At 36.9% G+C, this 15493-nt stretch overlaps 1 protein-coding gene across 6 annotated transcripts in view; it reads right to left on the reverse strand.

Annotated features, from left to right (window-relative positions):
- CCDC91 (coiled-coil domain containing 91) overlaps positions 1-15493 on the reverse strand; it is a 147792-nt gene that overhangs the window by 106448 nt on the left and 25851 nt on the right. For all 6 annotated transcript variants that reach the window (XM_026868472.1, XM_026868467.1, XM_026868470.1 and 3 more), the window contains 3 exons: positions 5402-5559; positions 1974-2162; positions 61-165 (listed from right to left, as the gene is read on the reverse strand). In XM_026868472.1, coding sequence (XP_026724273.1) covers positions 61-165; positions 1974-2162; positions 5402-5559 — 452 coding nt within the window. The remainder of the gene's footprint in view (positions 1-60; positions 166-1973; positions 2163-5401; positions 5560-15493) is intronic.

The following is a 15493-nucleotide window of genomic DNA, read 5'->3' on the forward strand; positions in this document are numbered from 1 at the left end:
AAATATATTCTACACAAAACCCTCTTGAAAAAAAGTAAGATACTACAAGAAAGAAATTACCTGGAGTGTCTTGTAATGATCTTGATGCGAAATTACTTTTTCCTTTTTTTCCTTCAAGAAATCCATTTCTAGAATACTATGTTTTTCCAGTAAATATTCTAATTCCTATGAAGTTTACAAAACAAAACACACGAGGTTACAAACGTTTGCAAATTGTGAAAATACAGATTCAGTTAATCATTCCAACTGATTTTATTTCTTAAGATCACGACATCCGCTACCATAATATACAGAGAGATAAAAGGGCTGTCCAAGAAAACTCTGATTGCAGTCTTTAAATTGAGACAACATTTTCAAGAAGTACAAGGTATTTAAAATCAAAGGCATGTCCTGAAAGGTGAGTCCTGTGAGAAGCTGGGCTTCTCTAGGTTGGAGGAGGCTGAGGGGCAACCTCATCGCTCTCTACAGCTTCCTGAGGAGGGGAAGTGGATATGGGGGTGCTGAGCTCCTTGGGATCCAGTGCCAGGACACATGGGAATCATTCAAAACTGCACCAGAGGAGGTTCAGACTGGACATTCTCTTTAGTGTTTCCAAACACTGGACCAGGCTTCCTAGGGAGGTGGTTGATGCCCCCAGCCTATCAGTGTTCAAGAGGCATTTGGACAACCTCAACTTTTGGTGAGCCCTAAAGTGCTCAGGCACTTGGACCAGGTGATTTTTGTAGGCCCCTTCCAACTGGAACTATTCTATTTTTTTCCATATTTTTAACAACTTGTTTTGCCTTTCTGCATTTGAAAAGCAACTTGTTAAATGTACTTATAGCAAATGGCTTCGCTAAAAAGGCAGAAATCTCATTACATATAGCACTACATCTCCAAAATTAATAAAATTTTAAAATATTGAGTGATCTTGCAGAGAGCCAGTTGAGAAGCCTGCCCAATATGAACCAATAAAGAGGAAGGAGAATGACACTAATCAGAATAAACTTAAAAATCTTTAGGTCTTTGTGTAGCAAATTTTTTTTTTTTTTTTTATGCAGCTGTTGCTCCTACCAAACTAATTTCTACTATACATAAGCTGTTGGCATCCTTTCAGTTGCTCAAGAACAACTATTTCTGCAGCCATGCAGGAAGCCAGTATAGAAACAAATGACCTGCCAGATCACTGTGCAGCTATTCAAACAAAGGCACAACTGAGAGGGTCAGGAGGAGGACAGAAAGAGCAGGTCTGCTTAGTTCAATCCTGCTTTTGGATGAAATAATAAAAACAGTTCTTGAGATTCAAAGGTTTTGATTCACTTGTAGAGATAGAAACTGATCTCTTAATCTTTGGCTCTAGATACCCATCCTCATTTTCATTTCCAACAAGCCATTTCCTCCTTCCCGAGCACACCTTGATAGCTATCAAGGAACAGCATTAAGAATAGCAGAAATTTAACTTATTCTCCCATGCCTCAATGACCTTTTGCTAACTCAGACACATAACTACAGGCAGAGCCCTGTTTCACATTCAGGTCAGAAGGAATATGAAGTATTTAGTTACCAGAGCTGCCAGGAAGAAAAAAAAAAAAAAGCAACGAACCAAAAAAAAGAACCCCAAATGTGATGTATATTATGTTCATACAAATAGCCAAAGACACTTTCAACTTCAGTGACCACACACTCACTCCCAAAACATGGGGCAATCACTACACCATCTAAACACATGGCTCCATGCTAGCAAAACTTGTCTTTTCTTTGTTTGTTTGTTTTCCACTCCAGGAAAAAAATATTTTTTTTTCCTGAAACTTTAGAAAAAAATCTGCCTAAAATAGACACCAGACATGTTTAAAAAAAAAATCATTTTGGCTAATTTTGGTCTATTTATCTGGAATTTGGCTACAAAAAATACCCTGCAAATCACTACCAGTTCCCACTATATTGAAATCCTATGTAAACACCAAACACTTCCATTAAAAAAACCCTATTCATACCTTTTTAATTTTTAGTTTTTCTTCTTCAGCAGTGCAAAGCTTGACTTCTAGGTTTGCAACAGCTTGTTGAAGGTAGCTCTTTGGTTCATTTGTTCTCTGTGTCTCAGCGTCAACCAAAGCAATGGGTGATGTAACCAAAGTCTTGTCTTCAACTACATTCAAAGAGGCAACTGGAATATCTGCTTGAATCTAAATCATACAAAAGACAAAATGGTAAAGGAAATTTAACATTCTAGTCAAGTAGAATTTCGTTTCCAGACGACAAGACAGAATTTAAGAACTGCAAATACTAAGGTTACATTTTTTAAACCACACTTCTCTGAAACTGGCCATGCAAACTCTCATACGTAGGATGTGCTGGCTGAAAAGAAAGCTCCAACAATGGAACAGTAGCTAGTAATTCTAGATGGATTTACATCAACCCTTTTGATCTCAGCTGCTTTTCAAGAATACTTAAGGAGATGGCTTTAAGAAGGAGGATGGAACAGATATTTCCGTTTCCAATGAGGTCAAAATACTCAAAAGAGGCGAGAAGACACAGACATAAAACTGAATCATCTGTCTCAAAGCATCAGGCTTACAGGGAAATAAACTCTCCTTGGATTGAGCACTCAATGTTTTCACCCAATGCAGACTGCAAACAGTAGCCATGGAAAGGGAATACAAATCTTTTGCGTTAAAATAAATATCTCATCTTGAGGCTAGACCAACAGAATAAGAGTAATTGGGACATGTCTACAACATTTAGTTCATGTTATTTCAGTGAACTGTAGAAGTACAAAAAACTGAGACGGAGGCTTCTAGAATACACAACCCAAAAGAGATGAAACACTGATAATAAGCCCATATTTTCAGAAAAGCACAAAAATAAATTAAGTGAGGTTTAAAATATTTTGTGGTGTAATTAACAAAAGCCAAAGCTTTTTTTTTTCCCCTTCTTAAAAGAAAAAGTCAAAAATTTGTTTATATCACAGCAAATGAACTTCAAAAGAAGAAGCTGGTAAATTAATTTCAGCTGCCACTTTTTCAACAACAATTTGAGAGCCAAGAGCACTTGAGATTTGGGGAGGGGTGGTGAAAGACACATCTCAATGTGTTTATTAAAAGAGGTTTGACTGACCTGATTTAATCCATTCCCTTAATACCTTTTATTCCAAACAGACACTTAAATAATACATTATTTTTCAATAAATAAGTATCTCTCAAAGGATTCAATGAAAACAGGAAACAAAAATAGCTGAGACCTTGACTGTACATGGATACAAAAGGTCCAGTAGGCAAAACAGCTACAGAGAAAACTGCAATTTGTACTCTGAATGCCCCTTCTCTAAGAAGGAAAGAGAAGCTCGATGTGCCAATTATCAAGATTAGAGTCTGGCACTGCCAAAAATTGTGATGTTGGAACCTGAAACGTTGAGGTTTATTTAACATGAATCCTCAAGAGGTTCTAGAGATAGAGTTATACAACAATACAGTTCTAATATCCTCTTTGAACAAGTGTAAGAATATTTTATGATGGGTTTATGCCCACCATTTTCCTTTAGTTTCATCCAAAAGTACAAAGTCTCATCTCCATTTCAAAATAACGTTAAAGGACCTCCTCTCAACAACAAGCAAGCATTTAGTCACACTTGCTAATTTTAGTATTCTTTAGTTTGTTATTTCCTGCATTAAACAGAGAATTTACGAAACCATGTGTCTGTCAGCAGCTGACCAGAACAAGATGAGAAAAACTGAAACATAGCCTACAACTAGAATTTGCACACATAGTTACTCAGAAGTAATATAGTGTATTTCTTACTTTTAGTAAGATTACCTAACCAAATGACTTCGTAGTTTTAAAAAATACACCTAAGCCTTAGTATTTTGGAATATCCAAATTTTTCTTTCCAGAGAATACACAAGCTAAAATTGCTGGCCTGAGGCAAAAAAGGAAGGATAGAGGCTATTCACATTTCACTGTTAGCCCAAATCAAAAAGGGTAGGATGTGTTGTGGCTGAAGAAAAGCATATTTTGATCATCCTGCCAGGAATAAAAATGTATGTATCAAAACATTGTTTTCAACACAGAAAATGACCCTGGCTGGCATCAGTCAAAAAAGAAAACACTCTCCCCTCTCAAGAAAAAAAATAAACCACAACTTTTGGATTTCTAAGAAATTTCTTTTGTATCATTTGCATCTGGGCACATCTCTTCACTTTTTATAGGCTTTCCCCAGAACATTAGCCTGGGAACAAATAGAAACCAGTTACTAATTCATTACTAAGACTGAACTACTGGAGCTGTATTAGCCACAGTCTTTCTGGAAGTGTGAACATACAGATGTTGTAAAAAGAAAACCAGTAAGAGTCAGTTTAGTCAAAACAAGTATTTTGTACACTTTGTTCAAATAGCTCTAGAGAAATGCTTTTAAAAGGTCAGATTATGGAAATTTGACTTAATCATGAAATTCAACCTTCACCATGAGGAGCCCTAGGACTTGATGAGACTACCTGAAGACTAATTAACCAAAGTAAGTGCTGAAAACAGGAGGGTCACAAACCACTCCAAAATACTGACTGCTTCAGAGAAAGAGACAAGCACTTTCTAATTCAAGTATATACCATTATGCATCATGAAGCAAGGAACTTTACAATCAATAAACTTGTTCAAATAGGCATCATTGCCATCAATCTCAAAAATTCACTTGGGAGGGTAAATCTATTGAATTCTCATCCACAGCAATCTAGCATTCCTCTTCTAAACTCCAGGAAGAAATTATTTTCCCTTCCTTGCTCACCTAAACGTTTAGTTAAAAACCGAACACCTTCACCCTCCAAAAAGAAGCTAAGAGCAGTTCTGAGCAGTATTGCAGTCACAAGGAGAGAACATGACTGCACAGCTGGGACTCTGCCAGATCACCAAAAAAAAAAAAAAAGTTAAAAAAAAAATTAAAAATCAACTTTAAAAGTAATGGGAGGAAAAAATAGAGTAAAATATAATAAAATAAAAAATAAAACCAAAATTAATTCTAATTAAGTAAAGATTAAAGCTTAATTCTCTAATCCTAAAACCACTTGAGAAAAACATAATTATAGCTGTAGTCTTTATAGTTTTAACAGTAACCATTTTTTTAGAGAATATTCCTGCTGTTGCTTCCTACTTTCATGCCTAGCGCTATCAGCGTACTTTTAATAACTCTTTAATACAATTATCTTTTGCAGTCCAGACCAAAGTAGTATGGTGTCTCCCAGTTATAGGTTTTAAACATAATTTTAAAATTTTAAATTTTAAAATTTAAAATTATTTTCCTTCAAAGTATCACAGAAATCCAAGGACATTTTGCTCTTACAAGACAATTCAATCTAAATTTGCACAGAAAAGATACAGTGCTAAGATACTTAATACATCATGTTCCCATACCGAAACACAAAAATTGTGGTTTTACCTGTTCTTCGAGACCAGCTGGCTTTATAATGTTGTTGGCTGTTTGAATAGCTGTTGCCACGTTATCACTCGATAAACTGAATGAGTCAGAAGGAACCAGGCAGGAAGAAGGCACAGAGCGCTCCAGGAGAACATCAGGAGATATATGGACTTCAGATACTAATGCAAGAAATAAAATCAGCATTCAAAAATTGATTCTGTTTCTGAAATCTCTGCCTAGCAAAACTTGTCACACTAGCAACTAGTCGTACTAATGTAAGGTTATATCTAATTGCACTGAAAAAAATAATTCCACATGAAGTTCGTGTATTTTTGAGAATAATCAACTTAAGGACATTCAAAATTGTACAGACACACTAAACTCAGACTCGTAACCTACACGGAGGTTTCACAAGACAACTGACATCAAAAGCAGGAGTTTTAACTTTGTCTCTTTCCATTCACATAACCTTTCAGCTTCAGCATGACCTTCAATCAACTGAAGTCAACCGTAAAGCTGTACTTAGGTTTTCCTAAGTTTTACAAATTTTAAAGGTAAAAAAAAAAATCCTCAGCTGTCTTAGAAGACATACACAAACAGCTTACCAAGACACATGATAAAAGCAGTTTTATATTTTATAAGAGATCAGAAGATAACAAAGCAGGTAACTCTCTAGCTAATGAAATTTAAGTGTAAATTATACTGGAGTGGGAGCTCTTCCCTAACAGTCTCCAATTATACTATAAAAATCCTGAACAGTGGATCATCATTATTAACCTGGCACAACAGAAACCTGAGAGCTTTTACAAAAGATAATTATTTTTTTTTTAGTTTATGAATGAAAACTTTGCATATGTTTTTAATTTAAAGGCAAAGTCCTGCAAACTTTGATACGGTCAGCTACAGGTAAGCCTTTGCAGCAGACAAAAAAAGTATATCCAATTGCTTTAGATAAAGCAGCTCACATTATCATTACAAATCTGGCAAAATGTAAAAGATGCTACTAGCCCAGAGCAAGGCTCAGCCTCTCGGTATCACTGTTCATTACTGCACACACAGTACAGGCAAGTGTATACATAGGTCTCAAGGCATTCAAAAGGACACACTAATCCTTGAATCCAGGTGCTTCATGTCCCGTCTTTTTACCTCTCAGTTCTGGGATTCGGGTCGAGAGGAATGTGCAAACCTCATCTAACAAAAAGAATAAAGAAAACAGACCACGAGACAGAAAAATATCCGAATGCTAATTGCAGCAATAGTAGATTTGGACGTGTGGGAAAAGGGAAAAAAAGTCGAGCAGAAAATGGAAACTTGGAGGAAAAGCCTAGAGGACAATACTTCAGCAACCAGAAGAGGAACCAGTTTAGGTAACCAGGGCAAAACAAAGGAGTGGGACACAACTGTAAACTCTTCTCCAGAACTTGAAATGGGACTTTTTAGGCTTCCTTTAGGTACCATAAGACGTCTGTGAAACCCCCCTCCCTTTACAAATGTCCGCTTACAAAGGCAGCTTCCTATAACCATTACCTAATAGCAAGGTGACAAAGATGATCTTTTTGCTTCTAAAAAAAACAGTAAAGCCTCTATTTTATAATATCACTTAATACCCTGAATTCAATTTCCAACAGATGGAAAACCAACTAAAATAATGTGCAAGGCAATTCTGAGTGGACAAGCTGTTTCTCTTACAAAAACTGTGGGCTCATAAGAAAAAAAACCTAGGATGACACTGATCCATTGTGGAGTTAGCATTCATCCTTTGGTGATGCTCACCACAGTACAGGCATAGTTCACATATAAATAATTTCCCACAGAAGTAAAACCAGAAACCGAGTCTGGATATGGATGAGGAATGGAGACTCACAGAGATTAAAGCTCAAGGTAGTAAAATATTTTGGGGTAGCCAATATTAAACATAAGACTTCTTTTTTTCAGAGAATACAGTTTTATGTGGAACCTTCTATAATCAAATTGAGCTTTCAGTGATTCCAGTTATAGTAATGAATGCTTAGCATTTTGAGGGAGAAGAAAAAGCAGAAACAAAAAACCCACCTCTTAAGTTGTCAAAATAAAACCTAGGAAATGAGGAGGAACAACTGGTGACCACCTCTGAACACTGTGGTTTAAAATTATTCAACTAAATACATGACCTTGCAGAAGACAAGAAAAGGCGGCAACTCTCCAAGGTATCATTCAAACAACTTTTTTTACAAAACCTTCTTTTCACTTTCAGCAACGTTAAAAGATTCAGAGGTTCGACATTCCTAGAATTACACGTGCTATGTCTGTAATTCAAGCTTTCTTAATTCATTCCTCTTGTGTATATATGGGTGAAATTGCATTTAGCACTTTAGTTCAGCTCAAAATTCGCTTATGAAGACGACCCCTCAACCATGCCTGCTTGCCGTGCCTTAGTTATCATAAAGGAACAGTTTCAGGACCCCTGACAGAAAAACTTGCCTCTAATAAAACTACCTGACTAGACTCCCAAAAGCTGTTGGATGTTCAAGTCCACAGGATCAGGCTAACACTGCTCTGAAATCAAACTGCTGAAGTGCCTCCAGTGTGGATCTTGGCTTTTCAGCACCATTTTACAGACCCTCTCCTCTTCAACTGCTGCATCACCTGGTATGATACGTATTCTGATAATAATGACAAAATATTCCTCCACAGTATCCTGCCCTGATGCAATATATCACCTCAAACTTCTTCAATAAGGAAGGCAGAAGTCTGACATTCCTGAATAACTTCCAAATAAAATGGTTGTTGTTCATTGATCAAAGCTGCAGTACTATAAAGAAAAGCAGTACGTACCAAATTACACGTATATCAAAAGTCATATACCCAAGAAAGCTGAAATAAGATGCAGATATAAGTTATTGCCAGAACTGTACCTATAAAAAAAAACCCAAAACTGATAGTTTCTGAACCCCTGACTTCCCAATATTAAGAATAATCTAGCACAGGTTTGTATGTATGAACAGACAAAACCGTGCAGTTTGTTAATAGCAGAGATCAGTAACAGCCTGCAGTCTTGCTCATGCAAGAAAAAAATCTGTGTCTTTATCCTAGTCATGAAGCTCAAAAAATTACTGAAATCACTGGGGGGGATCAGAAATTGTGAAAACAAAACCAAGTGGATGAACGTGAGCTGTTAAATCAACATTCCATGAGAGTTGGATACTACCTACTGAGCTTCAGAATGAAGACATTAGATATGAAACATACCACTGAAAAAATAAACATGAGTAACATTTACTAATTCGATATTATTTATATCCAGCATTTAAGAGATTATATGTCAGCAGGGCTCTGAGCAAAAGCCTATATAATAATTATTTGACATACTTTTGCAGAATGTTGCAAACTACTTGCAGCACAGTTCCTCTACACGTAGGTTTCAGATGTTAAAAATAAAAACCCCATGAAACAAAAACTAAATTTCCATCCTCAACTACCCATGTCTTCAATGATACAATTCAATGACCCTTTAAATTATACCGTGCACACTGTAAACTGTATAACTGAACGTTTTTCAGTTTAAAGTAACATTCGGATAGAAAGTTTAAGACTGGTTTTGTGTGTCCAAAGCTCAGTGATCTGCTTAAATCCCAGCCCCACATATCATTGCTCAAGCACAGGAAACTATTCTACAAGGCAGGAATTCCTGTCAACTGTAGCATCAGATCTAGAACAGAGAGATCTACAGCCTGCATAATGCTGAATAAGGAGCTTAGGGAAAAATAAACTGAAAATTACTGTATTTACAAACAGCAACCCATTCATTTTTGCCAATAAACAGCAAACTAGCACATAACAGAATATGACAAATGCATTCTAAAATATGTAAGTAACAAACACCCAATAAAATTAATCTATTGTCAGTGAAAAAAAAAAAAAAAATTGAAAGAAGAATGGAATCTGTTCTAGACAAAAAAAAAAATCATCTTTTCCCATGAAAGAAAAAGCAGCAACTAATAAATTTAATTCAAAATAGACAAAGTATTTCCTGTACTTACACTGCCTTTAGCCGAGTGTAAATGGCTATTAGAAATTGTAAAATGCTTAAAGAATGACTGGAGAGATACATTATCAGATATTAATTGACACCCAATATGCCCATAACAAATGTTGCAAGAGTCTCAGATGGCATACATAGGCTTCTGCAAAGCTGTAGGAGTTTTAGCAGTTTATTTAGCAATTTTCCATATTTTTTTTTCCCTTCACGAATTTCCCAAATTTTCCCTTTCCAAAACCAACACTTTTAATCCCTGTATTTGCAGATCACCGATTCACCAGAATGAGGCGTGTTTCCACATCTGTTGGGGAATTAGAATTAGGAACAACAGGTACATGTCTACATAATGCTGAAGTTGACAGCAATTTCTCTGCTGGCTTTAATGAGCATGAATGTCCTCCTCCTATCAACAGGGAACAACACTTGGCTGCTTCTCCACACACACCAGTTTACAGCAGTACATCAACATTTAGATAGGAAGATAAACCACTCTAAAGTACTTTCAAGACGATTTCTTATAGTTCATAGCAGAAAGCTCTTCCCCACCTTTTATTCTTCCAAAGCTAAACTACTCTAGAAAATAAGTAATTATATATACACCATACCAACATCTTAAATCTAATGGCCGTATGGAAATAGTAATTTTATTTGCTAATTTCTTATTGAAGTAAACTTACAAACAGCTACCAAAAGATTAAAACGCTACAGCCGTTTAGTTGAACCTCGAAAACAAATCTTTCAGTATTCAATGACTTACTCAACATGAAAAAACTGAGAACTCACTCCCATCAGTTCTGTTTTGGTTTTTAAAATAAATTGGTTCCAGAAAGCTGCCAAAATATTCGGTCGATAGGACTGTCTTTTAAAGCAGCTTGGCAAGTGTAAGGAAGAGAGAGAGGAGGTGGTACGTCATCTAATAAACATGCAACAGGACAATCTCTTAACCATATGGAAATTCTAGATAGTCAGATCTGAAAAGTTATATGACTCATTTTCAAAGCAATGTAATGGAAATGTTAGCAAACAAAACCCAAGACCATTCCAGCGTTAAATGAGGCTCTGTACCATTATCAACAAAGACCTTTGAACCCTGTCCAGTCATGGCAAGGAATGAAACCAGTTCCCTCTAATCTCCTTTGGGATATATTAAATTTCCTACTAATATTTCCCATACCTCCACCACCCCTCCCATGTCAAAATGTTAGTATTCTGCAGAAAACCAAAAATTATTATGAAAAGAAAGAACTGAAATCAACCATTTCAACGCAACAGCTGAAAGCATCTTTCAAGGGGTGCAGATGTCTGCTTACATGCCTGCACATCTCACGCTGTATGGACTTCAAAATAGTGTTGAAAGAACCAGCATTGCAAACAAGACCATCAGAAATACTGAATTCTTAGCTGGAACACGAAAAAATGGAGTTTGTGCAACACAGTCCACCTGCGTCGTTAATGAAGGAGTATTAGAACAAGGAGAAAAGTCTGGAGGATGTTGTTATTCCAGCAGGCATTGAGAGTTCTCGCTATCAGACCAAACATAAAACTTGGCCAAATTAATCCAAAGGGTGAATCAAGAGCTTCAAAAATCATATATGCTACCTCCGGATCTTCTCACAGAAGGTAAGCACCTTGACATGACACGAAGCATCGAGACGATTCCTCAAAGAACTTAATAAACAAGTAAACAGAGCTCCTCTAACGCACCTTTGCTCCAGAAAGTGCAGAAATGATGTTTCAGTCAAAAAGTAATTAAGAAAAATAATCTTGGATCAATGTAGACCAGACACCATGTATGAAAACTAACAATTTCTTTAATGTGGCCAAAGGACAGAAGAAAATTAAAATGTTGCCCTGTCAGCAGCCAAACCAATGAACCTTGGGAATACGACATGGCTCCACGCTGACATGTAAACTTACACATCTACAGTCATGGAGATTTACACGGCTACAGTCAGCAGAAACTTAGTCGATACAACTGATGGACAGAAAGAAGCTACTCAAGCTCACCCTAAAAGCTGAATTCAGCTTCTGGGCATCAGAAGGGCTCTCCAGTTCATGGACTAAACTGGTTGCTTTTGTATTAAATAAATGGAGGTCACCTAGGTCATGTAAATCAGTGAATTTAAGATGTTTATACGTTAGTGCTGGCTTCCATACAGTTGTGTTCTTGTTCCCTTAGTCCATCATCTCCCAGGGTCCTAGATAGCAGCTATAGGCTATAGCTTTTCCAAATTTCCAAATATATTTCCACACCAGAAAGCTTCTATAGAATCTACAGCAACTGGATTCAACCTTCCCTTTCTCTGGTGTCTAGACAGACCAAGTCAAGGTCTATCATTACTTAGTTCCTGATTAAAAATTGGAGAAGTACAATTAACTGAGATCATAAATGTTTTCACTAAAACTAAGCAACGTATTCAAAATCTGTAATGGGAGAAGAGGGATTGAAAGCAATAGCATCAGCCTCGTTTCCTCACAAAATGGAGCTGAAAAAAAAATACACGTTGTGCTTTGATCCCAGAGGGCAACTGAGCACCACGCAGCTGTTCACTCACCCCTTCCCCACCAGCACTGGGAAGGAGAAAAATTAATCAAAAGGTTCAGGAATCGAGATAAGGACAGGGAGGGGTGGCTCACCCGTTGTGGTCACGGACAAAAGACAGGCTTCTTGGGGAAAAAAAAGAACATACATTTAATTCAAACATTAACAGAACCAACACTTAACAGAGTGGGACAGTAAGAAGTGTTACTATAGCTTAGAACACCTCCCCCCCCCTCCTTTCTTCCCAGGCTCAGGTTTTTTTTTCCCTGATATTTCTACCTCCTCCTACCAGTGTCCCAAGGGGCAGGGAATGGGGCGTTTTCGGTCAGTCTGCCAGGGTCCTCCCCAGGCCACGGGCAGATCTCTGCTCCTCCAGTGACCTCCATGGGTGGTGGGGGGGTGGCCCTGCTGTCTCACCAGGAGATATGGGGGAGATCTCTGCTCCAGAGTTCCTCTCCCCCTTCCTCCTCCTTCCGTTCACTGACCTGCGTTCACGGAGGTGTCCTCCTCGTACATCATCCTCACAAGTCCCAACCTCCTCTCAGGTTCCCTTTTTAAATATATCATCACAGAGGCACAGCCACTGCTTCGAATTAGCCTGGCCGTGGTGCAAAGGTAGGTCCAACTTGGAGCTGGGAGAGCTTTGGAAAAGCTTCTCACAAGGATCTACTGCTGTAGCCCCCTCCCCTGCTACCAAAAATCCCACCACATAAACCCAGAACACTCCACCTCATCCACAGCTTACACTCCCGTGAATCTGGTTTCACCAAACACTTGTAAAAATAATTATTATGAATCCTCATAGCTTGAATCAGAAATGCCTGTTCAGACTGCACTTCCAACCCAACCCCAGATGGAAATTCTGTCTTAATTTCACTGATAAAGCATCTCTCACCCTGTTCGTCTTTTTTTGTTGTTTGTTTGTTTGTTTTTTTCTTCTTACTTAGAACAATCCACAACAGATACAGATTCATGAGGCTCCATCCGAACCAAAACATTCCTCCCTTGGTGAACATCTGCTTGGTTTATCCATCTGCTCCATTACATGAGCTCCTTTTGATATCCAGAGATATATTCCTGCCAAAATGAAACACTGACACAGCATGTGGAGACCCAGACCCTGTTCCTACTATTCACTATGAGCGACAGATATATTCATAACCTTAGAAAAGCAGAGAGAACACCAGAACCTGTTGACATGCAAGCACTGGGCTAAATTTCAAGATCCTCCTTACAGGCACACAACCTGACACCTATAAAAGTGCAAGAAAATGGATAGCTTGTAGATCTCTACTTCAGGAGAAAAAAACCCACAAAACCAAACAAATAAATAAAATTAGGCACTTCAACATTCCAGTACACACTTACTGAATTGCAAACTGATATCGCTCTTAAAAACGTGTTTTTATTAAGTTGCATAGCAATGTGTTTCTATTGCTAAGCATCTAAAGAAGAAACAAAGCAAAACTAACGTACAAATAATTATTTCTTTCATGTAAGCATCTTGCTTATCAGTTGCAAGGACCATTCTAAAATCTAAAATACCTGAAGTTACTTTCTTATATAAAAAGTGTATCAAGTTACCCCCACTAAGATCTCTGAAGTCAATAACACCACATTCACAGTTAGATTTGGCCATTTTTTAATTACAAAAATCAGTTTTAATATTAATATGAATGTTCAATAAAGGAAATTATTTGAGAACGGGATAACTGTCACGGTTTTTTTTCCTCAAAAAAGTTAGCTTATGAATCCAAAGTGCAAAACCCCCTGAAAAGTGTCTTACAATAACAAACCAAGAACATACAATGAGTTTTCTGGCCAGCCATAATAATTAGCAATGTCAACCTCTTTGAATCTCTCCGGGAACCAGGCAGATTAGTGACAAGGCACTAGAACTTTCCATAATTTATTTTAGAGTTCTCAAAAACTTAAATTTTTGTTTTCAGTTCAGAACCATATTTAAGTCTGAAGCTTAAACATACGACTTAGTAGTTCATAGAAAGTTCTAATTTTTCCAAAGAGCGACTTTTTATTTCCAAAGTATTCTGTTGATTTTGTTGTGTTTGTTTTGTTTTTTTTTTAATAAATTTTCCTCTTTTTCGACTTTACGATTACATTTATTAAATCCAAGCTAAGAAAACACTGATGTTGTGAGTAGTTCCCTCATCTCTCTCCAAAGCCCAGTTGAGCATACAGCATACTGTATTGAGCATACAGTAGTGATTCTTTCTAGTACTTCCTCATGTTTAGGCTGGAAAGAAGAAAGGAAATCCATCACATATATAATGACACTAAGTTTCATTCTTTCTACCTCAGTTAAACAATCAGAAGGGACAGACTCAATACAACAGGCAGTTCTTTGGACTTTGCTAACAGTAGTAGCAAAAACATCTAAGTAACAGGACTGCACAAATGTATATTATTTTTCTGTCACTACTTGCTCATTCCTCCGTATTCACAATGCATACTTTCTCACGGAGGTAAGGTCTTCAGACCAGCCCTACTTTCTATTTCCATGTTTATGCAGCACTCGGTATGATGGGTTCTAATTCAAACTTGACGCCACGAGAGATAAAAAAATAAATAAATTTGTTCTCACTTTTACCATTTAGAATAAAAACAACATCTTCCTATTAGGTGACACTTCTAGAGAAGCCTAACAGAAAAAGGTGCATGCTCTCTGGTATTCGTTCTGGTGGAAGGGGAAAGAATGGTATATAATATTTCTGCTGTGCAAATTCTTATTTTTCTCCCTTTCTGAACCAGCAACAACAATTAATAAACATTTTCTGATTTGAAGTACTGCGTAGAAAAGGCTACTTGCACATACCAGTAAACATTTTATCATCCTCTATGTCTATTGAAAAAGGGAAAGCAACATTCATAACGTTCAGTAAGAAGCCCAAGACAAATTTTAAGAGCAAAATTGCGCACTATAATCAACACTAGGGCCTTAGAAATAATTTCCAATTTCTTCCTGCATGCCGAGAAACACTGCAACACATTTCAGTGTTTTGCTTTATAACTTTTTATATCTTAGAAACATCAGATATGAAAGTCATGAAATGAGTAACGTACTCCTCCATAAAGTTCACCAAGTCTTGGGTGTCTATAATGTTATCATATGCCAATTTCAGCAAATTTATCTCAATGGCACCATAATAGATTTCAATTTCTGACATTTCTCAGCAAACCTTATTGAATGACAATAAAAAAAAGTGTCTAGGGTAAGACAAGAACAACTTTTATATAAATAACATTGGGTAGAAAATTCAGTTATTTCACTCACTAAAACCAGTAACTTACAAGTCAATGCCTAACAAGCATTTTGATCAAGCCTATTAAAATCTTGCCTCTTGCAATAAGTTAATTCACAGCAATATTTGCATTAAAAAGTCACATAAAGATTTTACAGCAGTAAAACGTTCTGTATGCAAAGGGTTTTCCTTTAACTTTGAAATACTTAAAATACCTCGGTATGACCTACCCTAAGACCTAAGATCATAGAAAAAACTTTCACATTACTTACAAATCATTTCAATTCTGCACA

Source organism: Athene cunicularia (genome assembly GCF_003259725.1).
Source record: "Athene cunicularia isolate RWA chromosome 1 unlocalized genomic scaffold, athCun1 chr1_part2, whole genome shotgun sequence".
Classification (NCBI taxonomy): domain Eukaryota; kingdom Metazoa; phylum Chordata; class Aves; order Strigiformes; family Strigidae; genus Athene; species Athene cunicularia.